The sequence below is a fragment of the Triturus cristatus genome, chromosome 9 (assembly GCF_964204655.1).
Source record: "Triturus cristatus chromosome 9, aTriCri1.1, whole genome shotgun sequence".
NCBI lineage: Eukaryota > Metazoa > Chordata > Amphibia > Caudata > Salamandridae > Triturus > Triturus cristatus.
Genome location: NC_140592.1, coordinates 549,080,623 through 549,106,645, shown reverse-complemented (window position 1 = coordinate 549,106,645; position 26,023 = coordinate 549,080,623). Strand labels below are relative to the sequence as shown.

Here is a 26,023-nt window from a genome sequence, read left to right as displayed (position 1 = left end):
CAGAAGGCTTTAAAGAAGTAAAGAAAAATCAAGAACAATGGAGGAACTGTTATAACAGTGTAGTGTGATAACTGTTTTGATAAAACTATCACGGGGGCTAATTGTATATTAGAAAATAATATCTAATTTAAATGTAGTTCAGTTAGCATGACCAGAACGCAGTCAACTTCCATGGCAGCTATTCATTTTTGCAGAATAATAGTGCATGTGTATGTAAGTGTGAGTGAACCTTTCTCCCTCTTTATGTGCTTGTGTGCTCATCCATTTCAGAAAAATCATTGAAAATGAAGCCTCAACTGTGGTGTGTATTACAAGTATAAAATGTAATTATGTGTTCTCTCAGGAGGTTCCTTTATTTTGAAACTTCACAAGGTTGCCTGCCAATGTCCTGTGTATGCCATTTATTAGCTGTTTTGCATACAAATGTCAGTTTGATTCCTTGATTAGTTATGCATAACCTAGCCAATGAAATGCTTTAGGTAGTAGTTGTCTTGTTTAACTTAATATTGATTGATTCATATGTTTGCAACATATGTTTGCAACATTGCAAGTCCAGGCCTGCTCCTACTATGTCATATCATACCATGAAAAGCATGTGACTTCTGTACCCTGAAACATTATAGAAGATGTGTTATTTTGGAGATAAGGCATTTTTTTGGCTCATTTCTTTGTAGGCAGACTCTGCGCTAGTCTGCTTTTTTTGTTTTATACTTATAGCTTTTATTTCTTATTGTTCTTTTTGGGCTTTCTCTAGGTGCGCTCTCTATGTAAGTCTGTTTATGGACTTTTATTTAGTCTTTCATTAGGTTTCCTTCAGAGACAGACCTTATGTCCTTCCTCTTTGATTATTTTGTTGATACGAATTTCTTATTTGCTAACTAATTACTTTATTTGTTTGTGTAATGAGTATATTTTTAATCAAGCCATGCAGTTTTAGCCTGGAATCTTCTCCCGCTTAGGTTTATTTATTTATTAGCCTTGGACTACGCATTACGAAGACTAGCTAGGTCTTATGAAGACTCAGGCCGTCCCGATCTTGTGCCTCAAACCTCTTAATTAGTTAATTACAGCGTTGACAAAGAGAGTATGGAATGAACGGTGGACAAGCATGATAACATTATTTCTGCACCAAACGTTTGCATTGTTATCCAGCATTCACATTCGAAAGCGTGAGTGAACGTGACGGAGACACCATTTTGAATATATGAACATTAAAGTAGAGGAAGCCGGTCATCACCACAGGAGAAGAGGCTGGCGCCTACAACCCCCAGAACTGCTTGCGGCCACCGCCCACAGCACTCCTGCGCGTGGAGGCACTACATTTGCAGCTCGGGGCTCAGGCAGCGTGGGAAGCCCATCATCACCTCAAGGGAAGAGGCAGGAGCCTACAACCCCTAAAACTGCTTGCGGCTGTCCTGCCGCCACCGCCCACATCACTCCTGCACCCAGAGGTTTTACATTTGCGGCTCGGGCTCCCACAGCGCAGGAAGCCCGTCATCACCACAGGGAAAGAGGCAGGAGCCTACAACTGCCAGAACTGCTTGCGGCCGACCCGCCGCACCGCCCATGTCACTCCTGCAAGTGCCACATTTGCAGCTTGGGGCTCTCGCAGCACGGAAAGCCCGTCATCACTATAGGGGAAGAGGCAGGAGCCTACAACCCCCAGAACTGGTCGCCCCCCCACCCCAGCCACCACTGCCCACATCACTCCTGCGCCGGGAGGCACTACATTTGCAGTTCGGGGCTCCCGCAGCACGGGGGGAGGATGTATGACGATTCAACGCAAACAAACACAACGCACACCACTCCATCGCATTCCTCACATCGCACGCACCGTTACATCGCATGTATTTACCACGCAAACCATTACATCGCACTCCGCCTTCACATGCATGCAAAAGACATTTACAACGCACACAAAGACCACGCATTCTATCACACCGCAAAATTCTCCCTAACGGCCCCCCCAAACACAGTACAACGCCCTGACTCTTCCCTCAACCCTAAGGCGTAAACAGTTAAGGCAAAATAGTACCATACACTAACATTAACCTTAAGCCCTAACCCTAAAGCCTAAAACACTACCATATACGACTCCTAACCCTAAGCCCTAACCCTAAAGCCTAAAACACTACCATATACTACTCTTAACCCTAAGCCCTAACCCAAAAGCCTAAAACACTACCATATACAAATCTTAACCCTAAGCCCTAACCCTAAAGCCCAAAACACTACCATATACAACTGTTAACCCTAAGCCCTAACACTAAAGCATAAAACACTACCATATACAACTATTAACCCTGAGCCCTAAAGCCTAAAACACTCCCCTCCCCATAAACTACCCTAAACCCTAAAACAGCCCGAGTACAGCGTCGACCTTACCTGTCTCTCATCGTGGTTCCAGCATTGTCTCCCCGCCGTCTGTGTCCCGGCGCCTGCGTTCTAAAAGCGCCCGCGATGTAAGGGCGTCCGCGATGTAACGTTGTGCGTAGTGAACGCATGCGTCATAACGTCGCGTGCGTTGTGACGGCACGCGACGTAAACGCATGCGATGTGACGCATGTGTTGCGATGGTCGTTCGCCGCGGGAAGCCCGTCATCACCACAGGAGAAGAGGCAGGAGCCTACAAACCCCAGAACTGCTCGCTGCCGCCCCATCGCCACCGCCCTTGTCACTCCTGCGCCCGGAGGCGCTACATTTGCAGCTCGGAGCTCCCGCAGCACAAGAAGCCAGTCATCCCCTCAGGGGAAGAGGCTGGAGCCCACAACCCCCAGAACTGCTTTCGGCTGACCGCTGCCACCACCCACGTCACTCCTGCGCCCGGAGGCCCTACATTTGAAGGTCGTGGCTCCTGCACCGCGGGGAGCCTTTCATGAGCTACAAACCCCAGAACTGCTCGCGGCCACCGCCCACATCACTCCTGCGCGTGGAGACACTACATTTGCAGCTCGGGCTCAGGCAGCGTGGGAAGCCCGTCATCACCTCAGGGGAAGAGGCAGGAGCCTACAACCCCCAAAACTGCTCGCGGCCGTCCTGCCGCCACCGCCCACATCGCTCCTGCACCCAAAGGTTCTACACTTGCGGCTTTTGCCTCCCACGGCGTGGGAAGCCCGTCATCACCACAGGGGAAGAGGCAGGAGCCTACAACTGCCAGAACTGCTTGTGGCTGACCCGCCGCACCGCCCATGTCACTCTGCACCTGGATGCGCCATATTTGCAGCTCGGAGCTCTCGCAGCATGGAAAGCCCGTCATCACTATAGGGGAAGAGGCAGGAGCCTACAACCCCCAGAACTGGTCGCCCCCACACCCCAGCCGCACTGCCCACATCACTCCTGCGCCGGGAGGCACTACATTTGCAGCTCGGGGCTCCCGCAGTGCGAGAAGCCCGTCATCACCACAGGAGAAGAGGCAGGAGCCTACAAACCCCAGAACTGCTCGCTGCCGCCCCATCGCCACCGCCCTCGTCACTCCTGCGCCCGGAGGCGCTGCATTTGCAGCTCGGAGCTCCCGCAGCGCGAGAAGCCAGTCATCACCACAGGGGAAGAGGCTGAAGCCCACAACCCCCAGAACTGCTTGCGGCTGACCGCTGCCACCACCCAGGTCACTCCTGCGCCCGGAGGCCCTACATTTGAAGGTCGGGGCTCCGGCAGCGCGGGGAGTCCGTCATGAGCTACAACCCCCATAACTGCTGGCGGCTGTCCGCTGCCACCACCCACGTCACTTCTGCGCCCGGAGACTGGGCCTACTCCCTTGGTCCTTTGGTGGGCGCAGACAATCCCAGGCAATCAGTTTATTTGGAAAGGACCTGGTTAATCGCAGTTTGCGGCAGATGCAGTAACAGTGAGTACTCTGGCTCTTGAACTGTGTGGGAGGTCTAGTCCTTGCTGTACTTTTTGATATCTGGAGGCCCTTTGGAACAGGTTACAATAGGGAAGAGGAATGCAGCCCATGTGAGTTCCCCATCTGGTGCCATTGGCCATTGACTCCTTTCTAGCGAAAGCAGTGGGAGCCATCTCAAAAGCAATAGACAGGGCAGAGAGAAGGCTTTCTTTGTACTTGGATGGTCCCAGTGTCCTCCCGCTTAGTGAACCCCAGACTCAACTAACCAGAAACCTCTGGAAGGAGCCCTGGAGGCAGTTCTGTCGGTCACAGAGGCCTTTAGCACTAGTTCCAGCAACCCTATTCATGAATTTAACAACATGAGCAAGGCGACTACTGCCTCGGTCCAGGGAGTGGACTCGGGGGCGGGGGGGCAGCACCTAAAAGGTTGCAGCGAGTCAGTAAGAAGTCTGAGTCTGTCAAGAAAGGGAAAGGGACTGCAAACATCGATCTAAGGGGGTAGAAGAGGTCTGGGCTTCTTTAAAACAAAACATTACTGAAGTACTGACTGATTTATTGACTTAGTTCTGTAATGAACTCACTAAAGTAATGTCAGAGTCTAGAGACACATTAGGCAGAGTTAAAAATGCTCTGGCTTCTATTAACTCAACATCCCCCACTGTTACCTCACAGCAACAGACAGTAAAATTAGACCCCCCCCCCCCCCTTTAGATACCCCGAGTATTAATAAGCCCCTTATTTCTAACTCAAGGGCAGTGGGTGTCACTAACCGCGAAATTGAGCATTTGGGTATCCAGCTTTAATCCATTATTGCTCACTCATGCTGTTCGGACCTGATCCATCAGCACCTCCCTACAGCAAAGGGAAAAGGTCAGATGTAGCTTATTTGCCTATAATAGTACGGTATTACCAGTAATTGACCTCCCCCCAGCTTCCTGCCCTTATACTGTGGTTTTAGTAGGGGTACCAGGCCTTGGCCCTCAAAGGGCTGAACCTACTGACCAACTTACCAACAAAGTTACACATTGGCTAAGCAAATATTCCAGATTTAAAGTGGAAGACCATAGGAAACTTTTGATGGCCAGGAGGGTCTCTTGGATATGTCGGTCTAGGAAAACATTTGAGGACGATAGTGTGATAGTCACATTTAGTTTCTCAGAACTAGCTAGAAACATCTTGCAACAGACCTCCCAGCCCCTTTAGCTAGAGTCGGGTATCACGTCACTACCTTTGGGCTTTTTTTATAGGCCCTCGCAAAACATCATAACCTGCAATCATCCGCATTCCAGGAGGTAGTCTCTTCTTCCCTCGGGGGAACACAAACAACGCATAATCCCTATGCTCCCCTGAGGGACCTTAACGACGCAGACTGACTGCAAGAGTGTGAGGGGAACAGTATAGCCACTGTTATGCCTGTGGAATCACCGTCACAGAGATCAGCAATTAAGGAGATACAGTCTGGTGTTAATGTAGACCATCATTTGAGTTGTACAAGTAGCCTGGGGTCAAGTAGCAAGGGGACTAGCAACCCAAATTTGGGCTTCATCGCATCATTTTTAAACCACAACCAAGGCAGGGGTGAAAATGTAAAAATTGTTTCCTGGAATGTGGCAGGTCTGGCCGCAAAATTTCTGGATGACAGGTGACTCCATTTTATTAGATCCTTTAATATCATTTGTCTTCAGGAGACATGGGAGACTGAAAATAACTACTTTATTAAGGGTTAAAAACCTTCATCTTTTGGGCAGAGGGTGCAAGAACGAGAAGAGCAAGGGGTGGCCTAATTATCTTTATGGATCTGTGGATCGGTGAAGCACTTGAATTAAGATTCCACTGGTGCACAAGGTCTGATAATAGTGGCAGAAAAATAACTTTGTTTTACTTTAATTAATTTTTATGATGCAAAACAAAAATCTCATGGGCCCTCAAGCCTTGCAGAGTTAAGTGGTCGCCCTGATTGGATGCAGGGTGAAGCTCTTCCTCAGGCACATCTAATTTTATTCGGAGATTTTAATTGCCAGCTATTCCCAGACCTAGCACTGAATATGCGAGATTGGTCGACGTGTACAATTAGAGATGGCTTGCATATGGACCACTCCCCAGAAGGACAGGAACTGAATGCCCTCCCAAACACTCATGGTTTAATATATACCCTGGATCTAGTGGTGAATCGCCTTGATTTCCCTCTGCCGCTGACCTATAAAGGTAGGAGATCCGCAACTATTAGTGATTTTGTATTTGTTTCTTTTCCTTTGAAGTAGCTTATATCCCCCTTTAATATCCAACACAGTGCTTTTAGTGATTACAATCCTCTGAATTTGGTGCTTGAAGCGCCAGGAAACCAGGCTGTGCCTCTTAGTATGAATGTGGGCCCTTTGTCCGCAACTGATCAAGTGAGGCGCCTGAGGTGGTCACAGTTGGACACCACCGTTTTTAACCATGCTCTTTTTAGATTGGGACAACTGGAGATTCAAAAGTGTTTAGAATTGCTAATCTGGAGAAGAAATTATACATGCATTCATTGCAATTGCGCAATCAGTCACCAGTTTATTACCAGTCCCGGTAGCCATCCCCAAGATGGTTTGATAGCGAGTGCTCCCAGGCTTTGTGCCAACTTAAGATGGCCTTGAAACAGACCCCACGTGACAGATCTTGGGTGGCAACTTGTCGTAGTAATTATAAGGGGGCCATCAAGGCCCTGAAGCGCTTGCTACAAAAACAAGCATGGGAGGAGTTAACAGAGGCATGCGAATAAAAGGATCCAGGCTCCATTGATTTAAATCTCATCCTAACTTGCCCCAGGTTGGCGGATTCCCAGTCATCTCTGACTGCAACAACAACTGTCTTGGGATAAACTCTTTGTTTAAGTGGGGGGGATTTTTCCGTAGAAATTTTGTTGGGGCCCCTCCTATTTTTTGATCTCTGTAGACCCTACATTAACTGTTCTATGTACCTATCTGTGAACTAAAGTCGTTCTCCTCTTTGACATTTAAACTCTAAAGGGACCTTGATGTTGTTGGGTCTTATTTACACTCTTATACAGAATATGAACTTCTAATGCCCTATTACCCCCCTACAGTAAGTCTTGACTGCTTGCCTTCCCTGCCTAGAAAGAGCCATGTGCCCTAAGGGAACATCTTAGTTTTCTAGCTGGAGTGCAATAGTATTGTGGCTATGGGTACTAGGGATAAATGACAGTTCCCATGTTCTATACACTCCAGAAACCAATGACTGCTCGAAGACCCCCCCAGAAAAGACCTCAGCGCAAGAAACTGGAATCAGTCTTTATTTAATTTATTGGTTCTTATGTTACTCAGGATCTTGTTTAAGAAAATTTAATTTGGTTCATTACTATTGGTGTAAGTGTTATTTCCTCTTCCTTTCAGGCATTTAAAGCAATTCGAAGTTTCCTGGCAAAGCTAGAGACTGTGTCTGAAGACCCCACTCAGCTGCCTGAGCTTGGTGAGTTATAACCGCATTGACACTAGTGTACAGGGTTCTTACTGAGTGGCAGTGATGTCAGTGTTTGACATACAACACTCTGGGAGAGTCCTGTGTTAAGATTCTCATTCACTAGCATTCCTTTTTCTGGCAAATGCTTTCTGCTTTTTGGAAGTAACACATCTGTTATCTTTAGTTTATTTTGTTATCTTTTTTCAGTCAGTCAGACAAAATAGCTTTATTTCGATATCCAATATCTTAAAAGCATTATCAAACTTACATCCTTCAATTTGTATAAACCATAAAAATGTTAAAAAGAGGCATCAATTTAAGAATATAAAAATCCAATCAAACATTAAAATCATCAATTTCTCGTTACCCAAAAAGTTAGAAAGTTTGGTTGTGGCAAGAATAAACTTGGGTCATCATTTTGTAAAAATTCATTTCAAGCCCTTCTTCGCATAAAAAAACCTTTTCTTTCCCCTTTTGGTTATTCTTAATTTACTTTCGGGGAATAAAGTGACAGTGCAAAGTATCATATGCTAACCATAGAGCTAAGAATATAAAAACATAATAATTCATTAAGGATCTCCACGCAGAAATTTAAACCTTACAATCCAGGCACAACCGAGATACTTGGCTACACCGCAAGCAAAAAAGGTCCGTGCATCAGTCTTTAAGATACGTAGAACAGTGCGATAGTCGCACGTACTCAGCTCTCTGCATATGGGTTTAAGCCATCTCGTTCTTGCACTTTTATAGGCAGGGCAGGCAAACATGAGATGGGCTATGCTCTCGATTGGTGTTTTGCAGCAGGGGCACCCTAATGGTGTTTAATATGGGGTGCTCCATTTTGCAGTTAACTCTCTGACCGGCAGTGAGCCTACCCTAAACTGTATATAAAGTGCTCTACCTCGTGGTGTCTGGATAAAATCTAGGTAGGGTTCTAAAGATGTGTGTTGCTTATGGAGATAAAACTCTTCCATTAGCCTTCCTGCTCTTTAAGTTGCTCAGCTCTTGAGCGTTGATCCAGGCCCAATAGCGTCTTTTAAGCTCAGTCTTACTAGGAGGGGTTTGCGTATCCCAAGCTTCCTTGAAACCAAGTGCAAAAAGAGATTTTTTAAGATTGAGCACCCAACTAATTCTTTGGTTGCCATCTAGAGCCATGACTTCTGTAAGTGCGGCGGCGTAGTTGGTTAATTCAGGGGTCCGACATAAGCGGGCCCAGAATAACAGAGGTCGTAGCCTAGCTACATCTTTAAAAGAATGCCTACCCATGTAATTTAACAGTGGTTTCAATGGTACACTTCGGGGGAGCATCACTAAATCTCTTAGAAACTTATGTTCTGACCTGCAAATGCTGTCAATATTCTCGAAACCCCACAGTTCAGCACCATAAAGGGCTGAACTGACAGCTTTTGCTGCATTAATTGTAAGGGCGGGAGCCACAGGTCTGCTCTGCAAGGAGCGATGTTCTCTTATTTCATTAAAGGAGACTTAATACTTGTATCATTGTGTTGGTCTCATCAAGTTGTTTGTAACAGTGGAATGACATCCCCGCAATATGCAGGAGGACTGAACAGATATCAGATTTAGTAGGAAAGATAATGAGCGTGGCATAATGGATTTTTAGGAAGTTTTATACCACGTTTGGACTGTTATGCTGACGTAAAGTCCCTAAGGTCCAACTCCATCTTATGTAGGCCCTAACGCTATCTTAGTTCATTGAAACCGCCATCTCCCTTAACTTAGACAATGGAAGGCACCACATTCCCTGATTTGTTAGAGAATCATTGTCACATCTGCCTTTAAGTGTAGATGTCACCAGCCCTTATCGTTCTAGGATCTGTGATAGTGTCAAGTTCTTCGATTGATGACATTGATACAATATCTAATGCGTCTGAGTCTCACCTGCTACTGCGCACTTCACACTTCGCAGATGATGCATTTTGCCTGAAGCTGAGAGAGCCAAGTCCTGGAGGATGACCGACTGCCTGCTACCGCAGTGGGTGTTTGTCCATTAAAGGGAACACTCTTCACACCAGTGGCGGCTCCTCCGCTAAGGTGGAGGAGCACCACCCTACGGCTATTTCAGCAGTGCAAACATTAGAAGATAAAATGATTATAGGACGTTATTATCATTTTATTTTTCTTTGAGGAACTCAAAGCCAGGTCAGGGCAGGGCTGGGCTCTGTGATGCCAGACCAGAGTGAGGAGTGTTCTGAACTCCTCTAAGTGCTCATGACGGTTTGGCCGGCCAAACCATTATAGGCACTTAGCATGTTCTCCATGGGGCTGTGTTGCACAGCCCCATGGAGAACATGCCTAGGTTACCAGGCACTGCCCGAGTTGCCAAACAGGCCGCCCAGACCAATCTTGACGTTGCTCATTCAGGTGGGAGAGTACAGGAGCCTGGGTGCTTCCGGTGCTAACAGCAATGAAGAGGACGGAAGAGAGGCGTGCAAAGGTACATTTTTAGTTTTTTATCTATCCCCCCTGCCCACCACCCCCGTTCCGAGGCAGCCACCACTGCTTCACACGTTTGCTGATAAAGACAGCCTTTTCTGTCAATAAAGTTCTCCCTAAGAAACTCTAGAATGCAAGTTGCTCTGCCTTTCATGCTCTTATAGTACAGCGCATTGAAGTAGGCATTCGGGTCTTAGGTTATAGATAACATTTTAAATGACACTTTAGCAATGCTGGCAATGTTTATTTTGTTCTCATTATTTAACACATGTCTTGTTGCTGTTTTTAGTCTGTATAGTTGTTTTAGATGTACTGAGAAACTTGTTGTCCCTGTAGCAATAAATACTTTTAATTTAGAAATGTTCATTTTTCTTACTGTGAATAACAAAATAAGGTATGTTGCTGTTTCCACTGTGTGTCTGATCCCTACATGGGATTGTTAGTAACACAAAAGCAATACTTCCACATTCAATGCTGCTGCTTTGACCAAGTTCACCCCTGACACTCTTGGGTGAGAAAGCACACCTTGTAGAGTTACGCCAAAGTGGTAACTTATGTGACAATGCGCATGTTATCGGTTTATAAGGCATGAGCTTACAATTGCACAGTTCATGAGGAACTGCATAAGGATTTCATTGTCAAAGATCGATGCATACAGTCGCATGTAGGCTGTTGGAGTATGTATGATTTGCTGGCGATACAGGGAGACTATGCGCATGCAGCATTTGTTGAGCATTCCAGTGTGGAGTGATATTGCTCACTTTGTGACATTATTGTATTGTGTGTTACTGACACATGTGCCCCTTCTTGGTCTGCATCTGTTATACACAGTGTTGTATTTTGAAAGACCAGAATGTGTTGGTGGTCTTGTTGGCTTTATCTTTGTTTTCCTCGATTATTTTTGGCATTGCTTTAGTCATAAAGTTTCATTGCAATTGTAGTGTTACACGTTTATTTCTCCAGGATTAGCTAGCTATTGATAATATTTTATTTTGGGTTAGAAAGGCAACGTGTGCATTTACCTGAATGTGCACCACATCACTAGTTAAAGGGATGACTGAATGGATTGGGCCATAGGAATCCAAAAGTACCAGGGTCCTCAACAAATAAAAATCCACTCAGGAAAAACCATGTGGGACAAGATTCAAAGTCTAAACCATAATGGTTTATTAAAAATTTCAAAAAACATATCACTGAAAGAAAAAAAGATTAGTTAGTTAACGATTTATAATAGGTTAAGAGAAAAGTGTAAGTATAGTGTGAATAGGATGACCAACATAACTCTGCCTCTGAAGAGAGCACGGAAAAGACTTGTGAATAAGCGAAGTACGAAGTCAAAGAGCAGTCCTTCATAAGGACAGGCTCGATGGAAGTCTCAGAAAAAGTGACTGAAAAGTTTAGTTCACACCCCAAAAACAACATATTTTATAGTTTCACAGTCATAGAAAGCCATGCCCTTGCATGGTTTGAAGAGGCACAGTGGTCTGTCCTAATAAAGATAGATAAATTGATAGAAAGCGATCAACATTTTAGAAATGTTATTATGTAAATCAGTCTTACACTTGAAACCCTCACAAAATAATTAATCTCTGAGTAGCTCTAATCTACATACAAGGGGGCATGACATTGCATTACTGTACTATAAACTACTGAAAAATTGAATGGAGCACTGCATGACCAGAAATCAACCTTGAACATTTGAAACATGACATGCAGGCTTCCTCTGCAGCACATTAGTGGTTATTGAGAAAATAAACAACATCATGGAATAGAGAACATTTCCATCTTATTTTGTGAAAACGGAAAAAATAAAACAAGAGAGATGTAGTTCAGCTTTTAAAAAGTTATGGGTAACATGTATCAACATTTGTAAAAGCGATTACCTAGTTGTGATTTTCAGGGAATCACATTTAGGTAATTGCTATTACTAATGTATGAAACTCAAGAGTTTCATTTAGCAATTCCTAGGGGGTCGCAAATCGACCTACCTCATTAATATTAATTATAATATTAATGTTGCAAATATACGTTCTTCAATTCACAGGGATGGTGGCCTGCTGAAGTCAGCAGACCCCATGTACGCGATTGCTTTTAACACTTTTCAGTTTGCGAAAGGGTTACCACCAACTTGAAGCTGGTGGCAAATTGCGAATGTTTTGTGACTGCATTCACGGTCACAAAGCATTCATACATACTGTTACGAATCTGTATTTATAAGGGACACCCTAAACACGCCCCTTCCAAATACTGAATCGCAAACCCATTTTGCAATTCGGTAACCGGGCCGAATCGCGATGTAGGATTAGTTACATAGGAAAAGCATTTTTGCCTTCGCAAATGGGCCGATTCTGAGAATCTGCCCGTTTGCAAATGCAAAAAATGTTTGATACATGTGGTCCTATGTTTCTTAGCTGTCAGTGAGGGCTATTAAATTCTTTTTCTGGGTTACTTTTTCTAACGTAAACAAATAAAAATTAATATTAATCTTCATTGATAAATTTGCACTCACAATTATCCAGTATTGGGGTATCTTTCATAGATTCACATGCTTTAATCATTCCCCGTCGTCGAAGTGGGAGTCCCACAGTACATATAATAAAGCAGTAAATAATAACTTTCATAGGCTATCATTGGGGTAACCATGTATTCAATTGCCTATCAACCTCCTTTTATAAAAATTACCAAACTCAAAACAAGACCAATCAGCAACCAGCATACTCTAAAACCTTCCCAAGAGAGGCTGAATTTCTGACATTTTCACTGCACGTCGTGTGTAAGGGAGTCTCCCTGAGCTCTGCTCAGTTCTTCAACTTTTGTCAGATAAGTCTTGTTTCTATATTTATATAGAAGAATGTCTGATAAAAAAAGATTATTTAGACATTGTAAATCCTGCGGAAAGAAAAAGAGTACACGTTGATGATACCCACAAGGATTGCATCTATTGCCTCAATCCCCATCATGAGGCAAAGCAATGTAAAATATGTTGCACTTTTGCAACAAAGACCCTTAAAGACCGAGAGGGCAGGCTTTTATTGTGGCTGAAGAGGAAGCAGAGTGCTTCATCAGATGTTGAGAGCGACACGTCCTCAAAGACTCGTAAGAGGCCCAGGTCGCCTGAGGGTCAGCCTGAAGAGAGCAGGAAACATTCTAAAGTCTTTCATTTGGCCAGAGAATCTCTAAAAAAGGAAAAACAGCCTAAGGTCTCCTCAGAGATAGGTTCCCCTCATTCTTTGGGGACATCTAAGGAAAAATCGGAATCTTCAAGTCATTCCAGGCGCAAAATCAGTCACAAATCCTCATCGGCGTCAAGCTCGCTATCGACTCCTACTACTTCAACAACACCGACGACAACAACTCTATCGTTGTCGAAACCGTCGACAACGCTGACTACTTCAACAGCGAGTATTAAAGGTTCCATACCCTCAATGTTACCTCTATCGTCGACGACTCCGTCGACGAAGACACCACCATCGACAAAGATTTCATCATCGACGAGACTGTCGATGAAGACCTTATCGTCAACGAAAACCTTTTCGTCAACGAGGACCCCAACATTGATGACGATTCCATCATCGTCGGCAAAAGCTGCACCGTCGACGACAACGCCACCCTCGACGGCAATCCCACCCTCGACGGCAATCCCGCCTTCGACAAGGACTCCGTCGACGACGATAATTCCACTGTCGACGACCTCCACGACGGCATCGTCTAAGATAATTTCAATTTAGTCTACGGGTCCATCAACTCCATTTCTACAAACTACACAAATTGAATTTCGAACACCAAAAATGTCTCCACTATCTTCCTCATCTGTTAGATGTGGAAGACACTGATGAGGATAAAAGCCCATTTGGGACTGCGCATTGCCCTTCGGAACTCAATGTATAGTGTCAGGGAGAGAATGAAGACAGATGATGAGGAGCAATACTATCAACAGTATCCAGTCCCTCACACTCAATATCATCCTTTCAGAGACTATGAACAGCCAAAGCAACAACCTGCTCAACTGCCTCCGTCCCCAATAGTGGACCTACAAACTATGTTGGCGGATTACAAAAGGAGGTTTCCTCCCCAAGAGGACATAGTCACAGTGCCCACCCCCCTCCGCCGGTGGCTTCTCTGACACCACCACCACCTCCTGTCACGCCCAGACTGACGCCACGTCCCATAATTCCTCTGCCTCCTAGAGAGGATCCTACCACCTCTGAAGAAGAGCCTGAGGAGGGAGAAATCCATGATCCTCCTTCGCCTACAGATGAATCGGATGATTATGTAGTACCAACACCGTCTCCTCCTCCTCATCGTCCTTCAGACTCACCTTCAGAGGATATTGGAGGTTTCCATAATATAATGGACAGATTCCACTTGCCTACAGTTGTAAAACAATCAGATTTCTTTCTGTATGACTATAAAGGAAAATCAAGAAAGACAGTCAGGTCAATACCTGTCATAGATTACATTTGGCAAGAGGGTATTAAGGTAATGAAGATGCCAGCTTCTATGGTTCTGGTGCTCCCAAGAATAGACCAAACATACAGGGACCAGAGGATTCTCCTACATGTCTCACAGGTCATCCCAAGCCAGACTCTGTTATCTCACATGCAGCCCAAAGGAGATCAGAAAACCCATCTACTCCCATCACATCTCCACCAGATAAAGAGGGTCTAGACTCCACTGGAAAAAGATTTTCCTTAATGGTGGTAAGTTCTGTCAGAGCTTCTAATGCTTTAGCCATCTTGGGCCGCTACGATCGGCAAATGTGGTCCGGTATGGGGACAATGAGAGACCTTATTCCAGAGTAGAATAAAGAAGAGTTTAATAAGATCCTTGCAGAAGGAGAACGAGCAGCAGCCCAAATCATAGACTGTGCTATGGATATAGCCACTACAAGCTTTCGCCAACTGGCGGGTGCAGCCGTTCTAAGACGCCAGGGGTGGCTAAGAGCAACAGCCTTTCACCCAGAAGTACAGTCGAAAATTCTAGACAGGGCATACGACAGCGATAGCCTATTTGGCAATCACATAGATGAAGCGCTTACAACAATAAAGAAAGATACGGATACTGCCAAAGCGGTAGGCACCCTTCAGTAACATAAACCGCTCTTTCGGGGAGCTCGAGGCCATGGGTTTTCTGGATATAGAGGAAACTACCAACATATCCAGACTTACCAATCCTACCAGCCACAATATCACCTACCGATAACCAACAACGGCTGGTTTCCCCAGACAGGGCTCCAGACGAAAGCCAGTGTCTCAAGCCCGCGACTCCGGTCGCAAACAGTGATCACAACAGGGTACCAGTTAAATTTTCCCCCTTCCCAACCGGTGCGAAGATTTCCAAACCATATCCACCAGTGGAGAAATATCATGTCAGACAAGTGGGTCCTGGATCTCATCTCTTATGGCCACACTTTGGATTTTACTGAAATCCCTCCCAACACCAAGGGATCGCACCCCCCTCGTCTTTAATTGCTCAAAAAAGAAGCAAAGATTATGCTTCAGAAAGGAGCAATAAAAAAATGGCCCTTTTGCTCAGAGAAGGAAAGGTTTCTACTCCGGCTTCTTCCTCATTTGCAAAAAATCGGGAGAGTGGAGACCTATCTTAGACCTCTGGAAATTAAACAAATTCCTCAAAAGTCAAACATTTAGGATGGTCACGCTCTCTGACATCCTGCGATGCCTCAACAGCGGAGATATCATGACTTCATTGGATCTAGAGGACACTTAATTTCATGTTCCTATACATCCAAAGCACAGAAAATTCCTTCGATTCACAGTGGCTGGTACCCACTATCAATTCCGAGTCCTTCCATTTGGCCTCAAATCCGCTCAACAAATTTTTACGAAGTTTCTAGCTCCTCTGGCAGCAGCCTTGTGGAACAAGGGTCATCAAGTATTCCCGTACATAGAAAATTGGCTGCTGAAAGCCCCTTCAGCTCGTCTAGCAAAGGCCGCCACAGACGATTGTCTAGCCCTGTTCCTCAAATTGGGACTCTCGATAAATCATCAAAAATCTTCAATCTTCCCAAGCCAGACAATGACATTTCTGGGGGCCAACTTGAACACCATTCAGAACAAAGCCTTCCTCTCCCAGGAAAGACAGCAGCGGTTACAAGCATTCACATTCAAACTTTCCAGAAAAAAGTACGCTTCTGTGAGAATATTCAAGTCTCTGCTGGGAATGCTCTCCTCAGCAATCAACTTGGTACCACTTGCTCGCCTACATTTGAGGCCTCTCCTAGAAGAGCTTCAATGTCAATGGGTTCAAACCACAGGAATTTTTGACGACGTAGTAACTATCATCCCACGCATGAAAGAGGCATTCGAATAGTGGACACAAGAATCACATCTGTCCCAGGGCTTCTCCTTTCTACCAGTGATTCCAAAATACATAGTAACAACAGATTTTTCTATGGAAGGTTGGGAAGAGCACCTGCAGGACCTGCAAGTTCAAGGAAAGTAGTCCTCGACTCAATGTCAAATGCACATAAATAGTTTGGAGTTGAAAGCCATTTTTCTCTCCCTTCAGGCTTTCCTCCCTCGAATACAGGGCTCATCGGTGTTGATCCACACAGACAACACCACAAGTATATTTTACATCAACAAGCAGGGAGGCACCAAGGCCCTATCTCTCTCACAGGACGCCCAGCAGTTATAGAGCTGCTTGACTCTTCATGGAATATCCCTAACTGCGGAGCATGTTCCAGGCCTCCGGAATACCTTGGTGGATGCTTTGAGCAGAACCAAAGACGGTTGCCACGAGTGGGAACTAGAACAGAGCCAACTGGACAGGATATTTGCAGTCTGAGGAAAACCAGCGTTAGACCTGTTTGCAACCCAAATCAACTCCTAATGCCGATTCTTCACAAGCAGATTCCCCCTCCTCTCCCAAACTCTCGGGGGAATGCTCTTTCAATGCGCTGGTCAGGGATCTATGCATACGCTTTCCCCCCCATTCCTCTGATATCCAGGGTCCTCACGAAAATGAAATGGGAACACTGTTGCCTTCTTCTAATAGCCCCCAAGTGGCCCAGACAGCATTGATACACGGAACTTCTCCTCTTATCGGAAGCTCAGCCCATCCGCCTGTTACCAACACTGTTGACCAGGAAGCCAGGTCAAATATGTCATCCAGGCCAGCGACTCTGCAGTTACATGCGTGGCTCCTGAATTCTTTGAATTTAAGGAACTGACCATTTCACAGGAATGCAAAGACATAATCCCTAGATCCTGTGCTGACAGGACCAATAAGTCATACAGACTGAAATGAAAGTGTTTCTGTCTATAGTGCAGGCATAATGAAGTACATCCTTTTCTCGCTGTTTCAGAAGAAGTTTTACTTTATTTGCTATCCTTAGCAAAATCTGGATTGGCATACGCTTCAGTTAAAGTTCACCTCGCTGCTACATCTAGATACAGACACTCCTCTAAATACCCATCCTTATGCTCGTCAGGAATCATAAAACAATTTATGAAAGGACTGTTTCGAACTTTCCCACCCATCCGAGCTCCACCCCCAGAATGGCAGCTAAATGTAGTTCTATCACAACTTCTGAAACAACCCTTTGAGCCCGTCCATAAGGCAGATATAAAATATTTAACATGGAAAGTTGCTCTTCTATTGGACCTCACATCAATGAGAAGGGTTTGTGAAATACAAGCTTTTACCATAGCGTATCCATTCCTGCGCTTCTCTGACGAAATTGTAATTCTCAGGACAAATCCAAAATTCATCCCTAAAGTTCCCTCTCAGTTCCATTTGAACGAACTGGTCATCCTCAGAACTTTCTTCCCTAATCCTTCTACGCCTGCGGAAAGAACGCTTCACACTTCAGACATCAAAAGTTGTCTTAAATTCTACTTACAAAGGACTAAAGCTATACGCAAGTCAGATCAGCTATTCGTAGCCTATGGACAAGGCCACCAGGGTGTTGCAGTTTCTAAGACTACTTTCGCCAGATGGATAGTGAACACAATCAAATTTTGTCACATCAAAGCTGGCAAACCATTATCAAGGACTGTAAAAGCACACTCCACTAGGGCAGTTTCCACTTCAGCTGCTATGTTTGCTGGAGTACCACTGTAAAAGATCTGCAGAGCTGCAACGTGGAAAACAACTCGCACGTTTACGCAGCATTACTGCCTGGAGTCAACACATCGGGTTGACGCAGCTGTGGGACAGGCAGTGCTACGAAACCTATTTCAATGAGTTAAGCCTCTTTAGATAGAGGAATTACATTTAAAAAAAATTATGATACAAACTAGAATTTTATATATCTGTTTGTGGTTTCTTTATGTCATATTTTTGACTAATGTGATGATAACAGTATTGAGTATGCACACCATTACTTTGGGTACTTGCATTACATTGAATGATATTATTAGCTCTACCCACCGTCCACTTAAGTGCTTACTAGGATGATGTGTGTGTGTATATATATATATATATATATATTACCTACTGGCGGTTGCCAGTAGGTAGGTATAGTTAGAACCTAGTTTCCATAGGAAAAGCGTTTTTTGCTTTGCCAATAACTTTGGCACAGTTTGACGATTCTTCACGAAATTCTTTAAACTAATTGTTCACTCAGGTCAGCTCTTGTTTTGAAAGTTTCAGGGTGATGCGTCAAGAGGGGGCCGGGAAAAAAGGAGGTGGCCCAAAACGTGTTTTCCCCATGTTAATTTCCATAGGAAACTTTAGACACGGCTACAGCCTTAACTGCTGAACGGAATTACACCAAATTTGGCAGAGAGATAGCCCTTGGTCCAGAAAGCATGCTTTTTTTTTTTTAAATGGTGTAATTCCGTTCAGTAGTTTTTGAGATATTTAAAGATTTACAGATATCGATATTTGAGAATTGTGAGATCTGATTGGCTGAGCCTTCCTGAGCACGAGCTTGCCTCTGATTGGCTACCAAGACTTCAAACCAGGAAGTGTTGGCAGCCATCTTGTGCCTCGGACCGAAGGAGAGGGAAAAAGGTGAAAGTAAAACAAAAAAAGTGGACAGGGTATTAATACCCTGACCCCCTCCCCCCCATTTTTTTTTTTTTTACATTTATGGCCGGGTCGCTCTGGGTGCGCAAACCCCGTCGAAAATGAAAAAAAACAAAAACGAAGCGCTGGCTCTCGCGCTTTGTTTTTTAAAGCCCCCTGGTGGGCCAGGTCCCGGGGGCAATCCTTAATTCTTTTGCGGGCCCCTGCAGCCCTGAGGACCCCAAACTCCCCGGGGCTTTATAATTCATTCACAGGGGCGCATGGTCCTCCCGCAGCCTCTGGGACCGCCAAATCCCTGGGGTTTTAAGCCACGGGGACCGCCACCTCCCTGGGGCTTTATTAAAATACGTTGGGGGGGCTAAAATAAATGTGTGTGGGAGGCTCGAGCCCCCCCCCCCACACTACCCCGGGGACCCCCACATCCCTAGGGCACTGTTTATTTAAATCTATGAAAGATACCAATATTGGAAAACTGCAGTTGCAGGTATGTAACTTATTTCTTTCCCCTCTGATGATTTATTTTAAACCATCACAACACACTACATTACTGTACTACTGTACCAAGCATCGTTCATAAATGTTTGATTCTTCAAAGGATTTCAATTAATAAAACCATTTTGATTTGATATCCTCCAGTTCGAACTCTTCTCTGTTCATTATCTTTGTTGTTGTCTCCTTTTCACACCCTAATTTTAACTTGTCCCATAACCAAAAAACTTCAAAATGTTTTAGTAAAAGAAATAGACCAATTATACCTAAGAGGACTTATGATAATTGGGGAAAGTATCCGTCTAATCATACTTCCACCCACATCACCAAACGACTCGCCAAACTTTATTAGTCCCTTTCTAATCATTATGTTTCTTATGTATCATGCAAATAGCTCCTTTCTTCGCATGAGTAATTCTAAGTCTAGGATGCATTTTCAAATCTCCAATTCTCTCAACAGCTTCTTCTTGCAGTTTAATCTATGTCACTTCTTCAGCATTTCTACTCATTTTCACTTTCCTCTCATTAAGCCCTCAGTACAGTTAAGCTCCACATCGCTCAGTTTACATGCATTATTTTGATTAGTGGTATTTTTGTTTATATAACATAATGGGTCTATCTTCAGAAGTATACCCAACAGGAGTTTGACTCACTAATTCACAAATAAAAATTATTAATATAAGAATCGTAAAAATTATTTTGAGACCTATACAACTTTTATTGACAGTAGTCATCCTCTATCGAAAAACAGTCAAAAACAAAATCTAAGCAACTGTGAGTTATTAAATTCTCAGAATGATTCAAAATAAGTAGATTAACAAATATACTTTTGGAGCTCAGTTCATAAAGTTCAATCCTGGAACAAAACTATCATCAGCAGGATAACTAACAACAAAATCAATCTGCAATTTAATATGAACCGTCATTCATCTCTAAGGCACACTATGAAAATGTAAAAAGCTAAATAAAACCAAAAGTCTTCTTCTCTGGTTCAAAAAATCATTTTCATTACTCCGTCAGGAAATTATTCAACATGCATTATCACCATTCTCATTTCACAACTATTCATTGAGGCTCTTCTAACAGTAATACACAGTCTCTCAAGTTTTTGTCTTTCTTCTTGGTCAAACTTTTTGTGATACATCCATTTGGGTGCAGTGTACTTATTTAGCACTCAAGGGCTAATTTTTTCCTGTTTAAAATCCAAACCCCTCTTGTTAATTATTATCTATAATAGGGGTGCCAGTTATAAGCAGGAAAACCCAAACGTTACAAGAACTGGACAGAATATTGGTAGCCAACTCTGAATCCAACCACATATTTCTGTCTGGTAATTTTAATCTTTCTTTTGAACCAAGTGAATTAGCCCAAGACCTGTCCAGCATTGAGGACTCAGTATGGGGGGATCCCTGATCTTACATCTCAAATAGGAAGCAATCTTTCTAGCGCGGCCTTTCAAGTGGTGGCAGTCACCTTGCATCATGGATTGCGTGCTTGCAACGATCAGTCTCCCTCAGCCAAATCAAGGGCTCCCACATTTAGTTTAATATTGTGTAGCTAATTCTTTTGGATTTCCTTGATTCCCTGCTTCTTCTACTATGATGTACCTGCTTTTTGTCTAGGATCTTACATTGGTTAGGGTTTTACTTATTGTGCACTAGTTTTATCCTTTCAAAACATGCTTTGTTGATACTGTATCTTGATATTTTACTCAGAATATTATTAATATATTATCCTTATGCTATACATTTCATGTGATGTATTGTGATGTACTATTATGACCTTGCTGATCAATAATAAGGTTTTCGATGGTGATGATTTCTTTCCCTGAAAAATCCCAAACCTTGTTGTAGGTCTTAATTTTAGAGGTACGTCTTTCTCTGTAAAAACTGATACCATTTTAACTCTTGTTATTTTATTTTCAAATCTGAGTCTTACTAATTTGTCCTCAAATGTCTGACTTGCGACAGCATCTGGTGGACAGTAAATTATGCAACGTGCCTTGCTGAGCAAATGAAACCCTAACAAATTAACTGTTCTTGGGTGGGGGTTGAGTCAGCTGGCATGCTGTAACCGGGTGTGTTACGCCTCAATCTATGGAGCAAGAGGCTGGCGTAGGGCAGGACAAACCAAGATATCGCCTATTAGGACTAGAGCCTCTGGACCCCACGTGTCTGCCGTGTGAGACCATGGTGGTCGTAGTAGACACAACGGCGGCCTTGCGACATTGGTGTAAGAGCAGCCTGGACACACCTCTCTCCCACTGATATCCTGCCAACCTCTGTCCAGCAAAGTAGGACCGCCACTGCTCAGGGAACAGAAACCCACTCCTTCTGATGCTCATTGGGGTCTTCTAACACGTAGGGTAGCATGCAACTCAATCCTCCTTTAGCTCTACCCCCTTCCCCCGGTTTGTTCTTCGCTGGAGTGGAATTTGGCTTCCATCCTCGATCTGCCACCTGAGAGGGCTAGGGGTTAGCAAAATATCTGGGCAAGGCAAGCGCTATCTAGCGCGTGCTGCCATTATGGCAGTCGCGCCAGACCCCAGCAGTGAACCTGAAGCACTTTCAGTGCTTCCGGTTCACACAAACGCCGTACGTTTGGGGGAGACTGGTTTAGACCAGCCTCCCGCCTGGTGGTCCCACTGCCCCCTCTTAAAAGGGGGCGGTGGGCGCAGGAACAGTCTCTTGTTCCTCGCGCCCCCACCAGGAACGAAGCCGGGCCAGCGGCGGCCCGTAACTTGCTTTTCTCTTTGCAGGTCGTCTTTCGTAGCAGTCCCGAGATTTCAGGTGGCCGTGGCCAGGAGTGAACTGTCGGAAGAGCAGTGGTGTGTTCCTCCATGATCGGGAGGGAACTGTCAGCAGCGCGGCGGTGTGTGCCTCGGAGGAGATTCCTTCCGGCGTTTCCATTTGAAGATCATAGCGGAGGATTTCGCCACGTCCGTCGTCCATTTTTGGCACCGGCGTGAGATCAGTGGAAAGGATCGCCGAGAAATCAGTTAAGTGATCGGCAATTGTGTCTCCCGTGCGGGCGGTATCAGCGGCATATCAGCTGCGTACTGGCGCCGGGCCTGCGATCAGAAGTGCATTGTTGTGCGGCCGGGCAGGACCGGCATCGACTGCTCATTTCAGCGTTATACTGGTGCGGAGAAGCACCGCGGCCTAACGGTGAGGGTCTTGAGGTCTTAGACCCTTACTCTCAAGCTTAAGTGTTCAATTCCTGGTGTCTCACTGTATCGTTACAAAGGACAGAAGTCGTGAATTGTGCTTGGGGGCATTTGTTGTACCGCCAGCATCGTCGCTAGCTGCGCGGGGAGCGCTAAAAGGCAACAGCTGTTTTGGGGTAAGCAAAGTTTAGACGCTCACCATATCATTTGCTCGCATAGTCAGGTGTGCAATTGCTGGCTTTATTAAATGCATCTGTACCTTCAATTTGAGGTGTAGGCGAAGGTGAAACTACGATCATAAGCAAACAGTGAGAGGCACGTTTTGCTGATTACACGGGTGCTAGTACTGCGCTGTAAATATCGGTTAAAATGGCTCATAAGGCGTAGTGTGCGCGCTGAGGGGCTTACAGTCACCGCAGCGCATCAGCTAGTTGTGTGGCCCAGTACGGGTCATTTGTGTCTCTGTTATTTCAGAATTTTTTTGGGAGTACAGCTGGGTCGGACCATTTCGCGAGGACGTCAACACCGGCAAGCCTACACTGCTAAGCGCTTCCAGGAGTCACACGTTTGGGGGTAATTTTTTCTTGACGCACTATTGAGAGTATCTTTGGGTGCAGGGGGTGCTGTGCAACTACTGTCAGGTAAGGGTTTGGGCAGTTTCCCAGATCAGTAGGCAGGGGGGTTGTGCGTCACCCATTGCACAGTGCGGGGGGCACGCGCTGCGAAACAAGCAGTCCTGTTTTCCCCTCCAATTAATGCAGTGATATTCGGTGGGTATCGACAACAACAGTGCGTTGGCTGCGTGTTCTCCTGGCGGCAGTAAGGGGGCTTGACGCTGTGTAGGCTTTTTGGTTTGCTGTTTAACACCGTTAGCGCTCGACATGCTTCACCCCACGTATGAGCCTGTTTTTAGGCGGGGAGGCGCGGGGATTACTGACCGACAGCGGGCGTGTCTGCGCGGTCATGAAGTAAGTGCAATTTCGCGTTCTTACTTTGGTGAAGATTCGGGACAATTCATGTCTTCCTCCGAATTAACTTTGGTGGGGACATGTACAGTATGGCGGCCTTCTAGTTTTCTGGTCCCTGGTTTCCTAAGTGTGCACTCTACCGTGGTAGCCTTCTTTGTTGCAGACTCGGTCAGTTAGCCTTTTCCTCCGAATCAGACGCTAACTGCCATTCTGTTACTTGCCGATAATATGTGAATGGGCCTAGTCAGTGAGGTTCCCACTGGATTTCGCATTGTGTAGTGATGGTAGACAAAGGGCCGTGTTTTGCCTCGCTAGTAATTTCGCTGCACTTAAGTTGCGCTGGCGGTTTCCAGCGTCTGGCAAACGGGCACCGGCGCTGATGTTTGTTGCTGCATTGGTAGCACTGTTGGGTGATTGGTTTTAGGTAATTGCAGATGTCCCTATATTTGTACAATCTAAAGTTAATATGTGGATTTTAATAAAATGCAAGGCCTCGCTGCGCATACTCCACCTCCCCCCACCCCGGGCCAAGCTCGCTGGTCCTTCGCCGCAATCATTAGCTCTCCAACTCTTATCTCAGTAGCAGTCCTGCTTGGAAACGACTGGCTAATTTATTAAGGGTGTTACCGCGCGGGGTGTTACCGCATGGGTGTTTACCTTTTTTTATGTTTGCCGCATTGGTGTTTTTACCTTGGGGGGGGTACCGCAGGGGTGTTACCGCGTGAACGTTACAGTATGGCTGTTACCGGGCGTTACCACGTAGGTGTTAGCAAGTGGTGGTTACCGTGTAAAATCTACCACTAAGGTCTTAACAAATGGTTGTTACCATGTAAGGTTTACCACTTACCCTTAACAAGTGGTTGTTACCGTGTAGGGCTTACCACTTAGGTCTTAACAAGTGGTTGTTATTGTGGGGGTATTACCGTGTGTTATCACCGGGACCGCGTTTTTTGTCACCTGAGTTCGAAAAATAACCCCCTTAAGTAATAACGAATAGCCAATTGGGGGACAATTTTTGTGTAGCGTATGTTTGGTTTTGAGGTAGATTTTAACCTGTAAAGGTGGTATAGGTTGGTTGAGCTTTCATTCCAGACGCTCGCAGTTGTATGCTGCATTTAACTTTGCCCCAGATTTGATGACTTCAGAGCGCTTACTAAATAACAGGAGTCATTTGTACATAATAGGGTACTTTTAATTCACAGCGATGTAATGACGCAGTATGTGAAAGGGCAAAGATGGTGAGCCTTGGACTAGTGACAATTGGGTTACCAGACAGCATACTGCTTGGGTGCTGCTGGTTTACCAAACACGTCTCACGTTTGACCTGAATGTGTCATTTACTGGTGTTTTTTCAATACCATGCGTCCTATCTGCCCGTCTGCATGTCTTATATGAGACTTGGAACAGTTGATTTTTAAGTCAGTGGGGCTTCCGCCTGGAAAAAAGCAGAACTATTTCATGAGGGTCTTTTGCAACATTTCCACCATAGGTTTCTGTTACTGAAATGTATGCATGCTCAGCCAACTTAATGGTTTCCCGGTTGGGCTGCCATTTCCAGGTTGATTATTTGCACCTAGCTCAGTCTCCTCTGTCCTCATTAGTGGAGGGTAACATTGCTGCATCAGAGTTCCAACCCGTGGCAGACTTCCTAGGATCATCAACAATGCCTACTGGCAAAACCCTAAAAAAGTGCAGAGTGTGTGCCAGGCGCTCTCATTGAAAGTCACATGCAATGTTAACGTATAGGCTGTGCGAAGCGTTCAGAATTGAAAGTCTGATTTCAAATGTTCCTCAAGTAAATGCAACTGGTTCTAGGCGCTCTTAAGTTGTAATAAGATTTTCGATGTTCCATCACTTAAGGGAAATGGAGCTATGCTAGGCCCTCTCATTGAAAGTCGCATGCAATGTTCCCTATGTAGTCAGGTAAATGTAACTGGGGCTATGGTAGGCGCCCTTAATTTGTAATATGATTTTCAATGTTCCTTCAAGTAATGCAAATGGCGCTATGTTAGGCGCTCTCATTGAAAGCCACATACAGAGTTCCTTATGTAATGGAACTGAGGCTAGGCTAAAGTGGGCTGAATTGAAGTCTGATGTCAATATAAAGTTTTGAAAACCCTGCTTCAGGTCAGCCAGCAAGGTATATATACGGTATATTACCCGTTATTCTTGTAGTTCCCACGGAATGGTCAAACCATTGACGTTTTCAGGTGGAAGCATGACTGCTTACTATGGACACTACATCAAGACATTTCACAACGGGGTGATGTGTGCTTACTATGGGCATTACATCAGGACATTTCACACCAGGGTGATGTCACGTCAAATACTACAAGTCTTGGATGTCAGTCTCGCGAGGCGCCTGCCTCTGTGGTCACCGACATACATTATTAGTACCTATGATGTGATTACATCCCAGGCCTGGTTGTTACACCTTCGAGAGTGCCAGAGGCAAGCGGGTGATGTTACAAATATGAAATAGGAGTCTGTTGTGAAGTACTCATAGGCACGCGGGTGCGGTTACAAAATATGAATATGGGGTCTGTTGTCAAGTAGCGTTTATTCACCCATCACAAGTACACATATGCATTGGAAGCTGGTTATATCATCCTATAGCTCTACACCTGTGTGCTAGTACACATACGCAGGTTATGC

The 26,023-nt window shown here is 45.0% G+C and overlaps 1 protein-coding gene across 6 annotated transcripts in view; it reads left to right on the top strand.

Annotated features, from left to right (window-relative positions):
* Nucleotides 1-26,023, top strand: part of SCYL1 (SCY1 like pseudokinase 1) — a 1,795,032-nt gene that overhangs the window by 1,028,146 nt on the left and 740,863 nt on the right. For all 6 annotated transcript variants that reach the window (XM_085625549.1, XM_085625547.1, XM_085625546.1 and 3 more), the window contains exon 12: nt 7,231-7,306. In XM_085625549.1, coding sequence (XP_085481675.1) covers nt 7,231-7,306 — 76 coding nt within the window. The remainder of the gene's footprint in view (nt 1-7,230; nt 7,307-26,023) is intronic.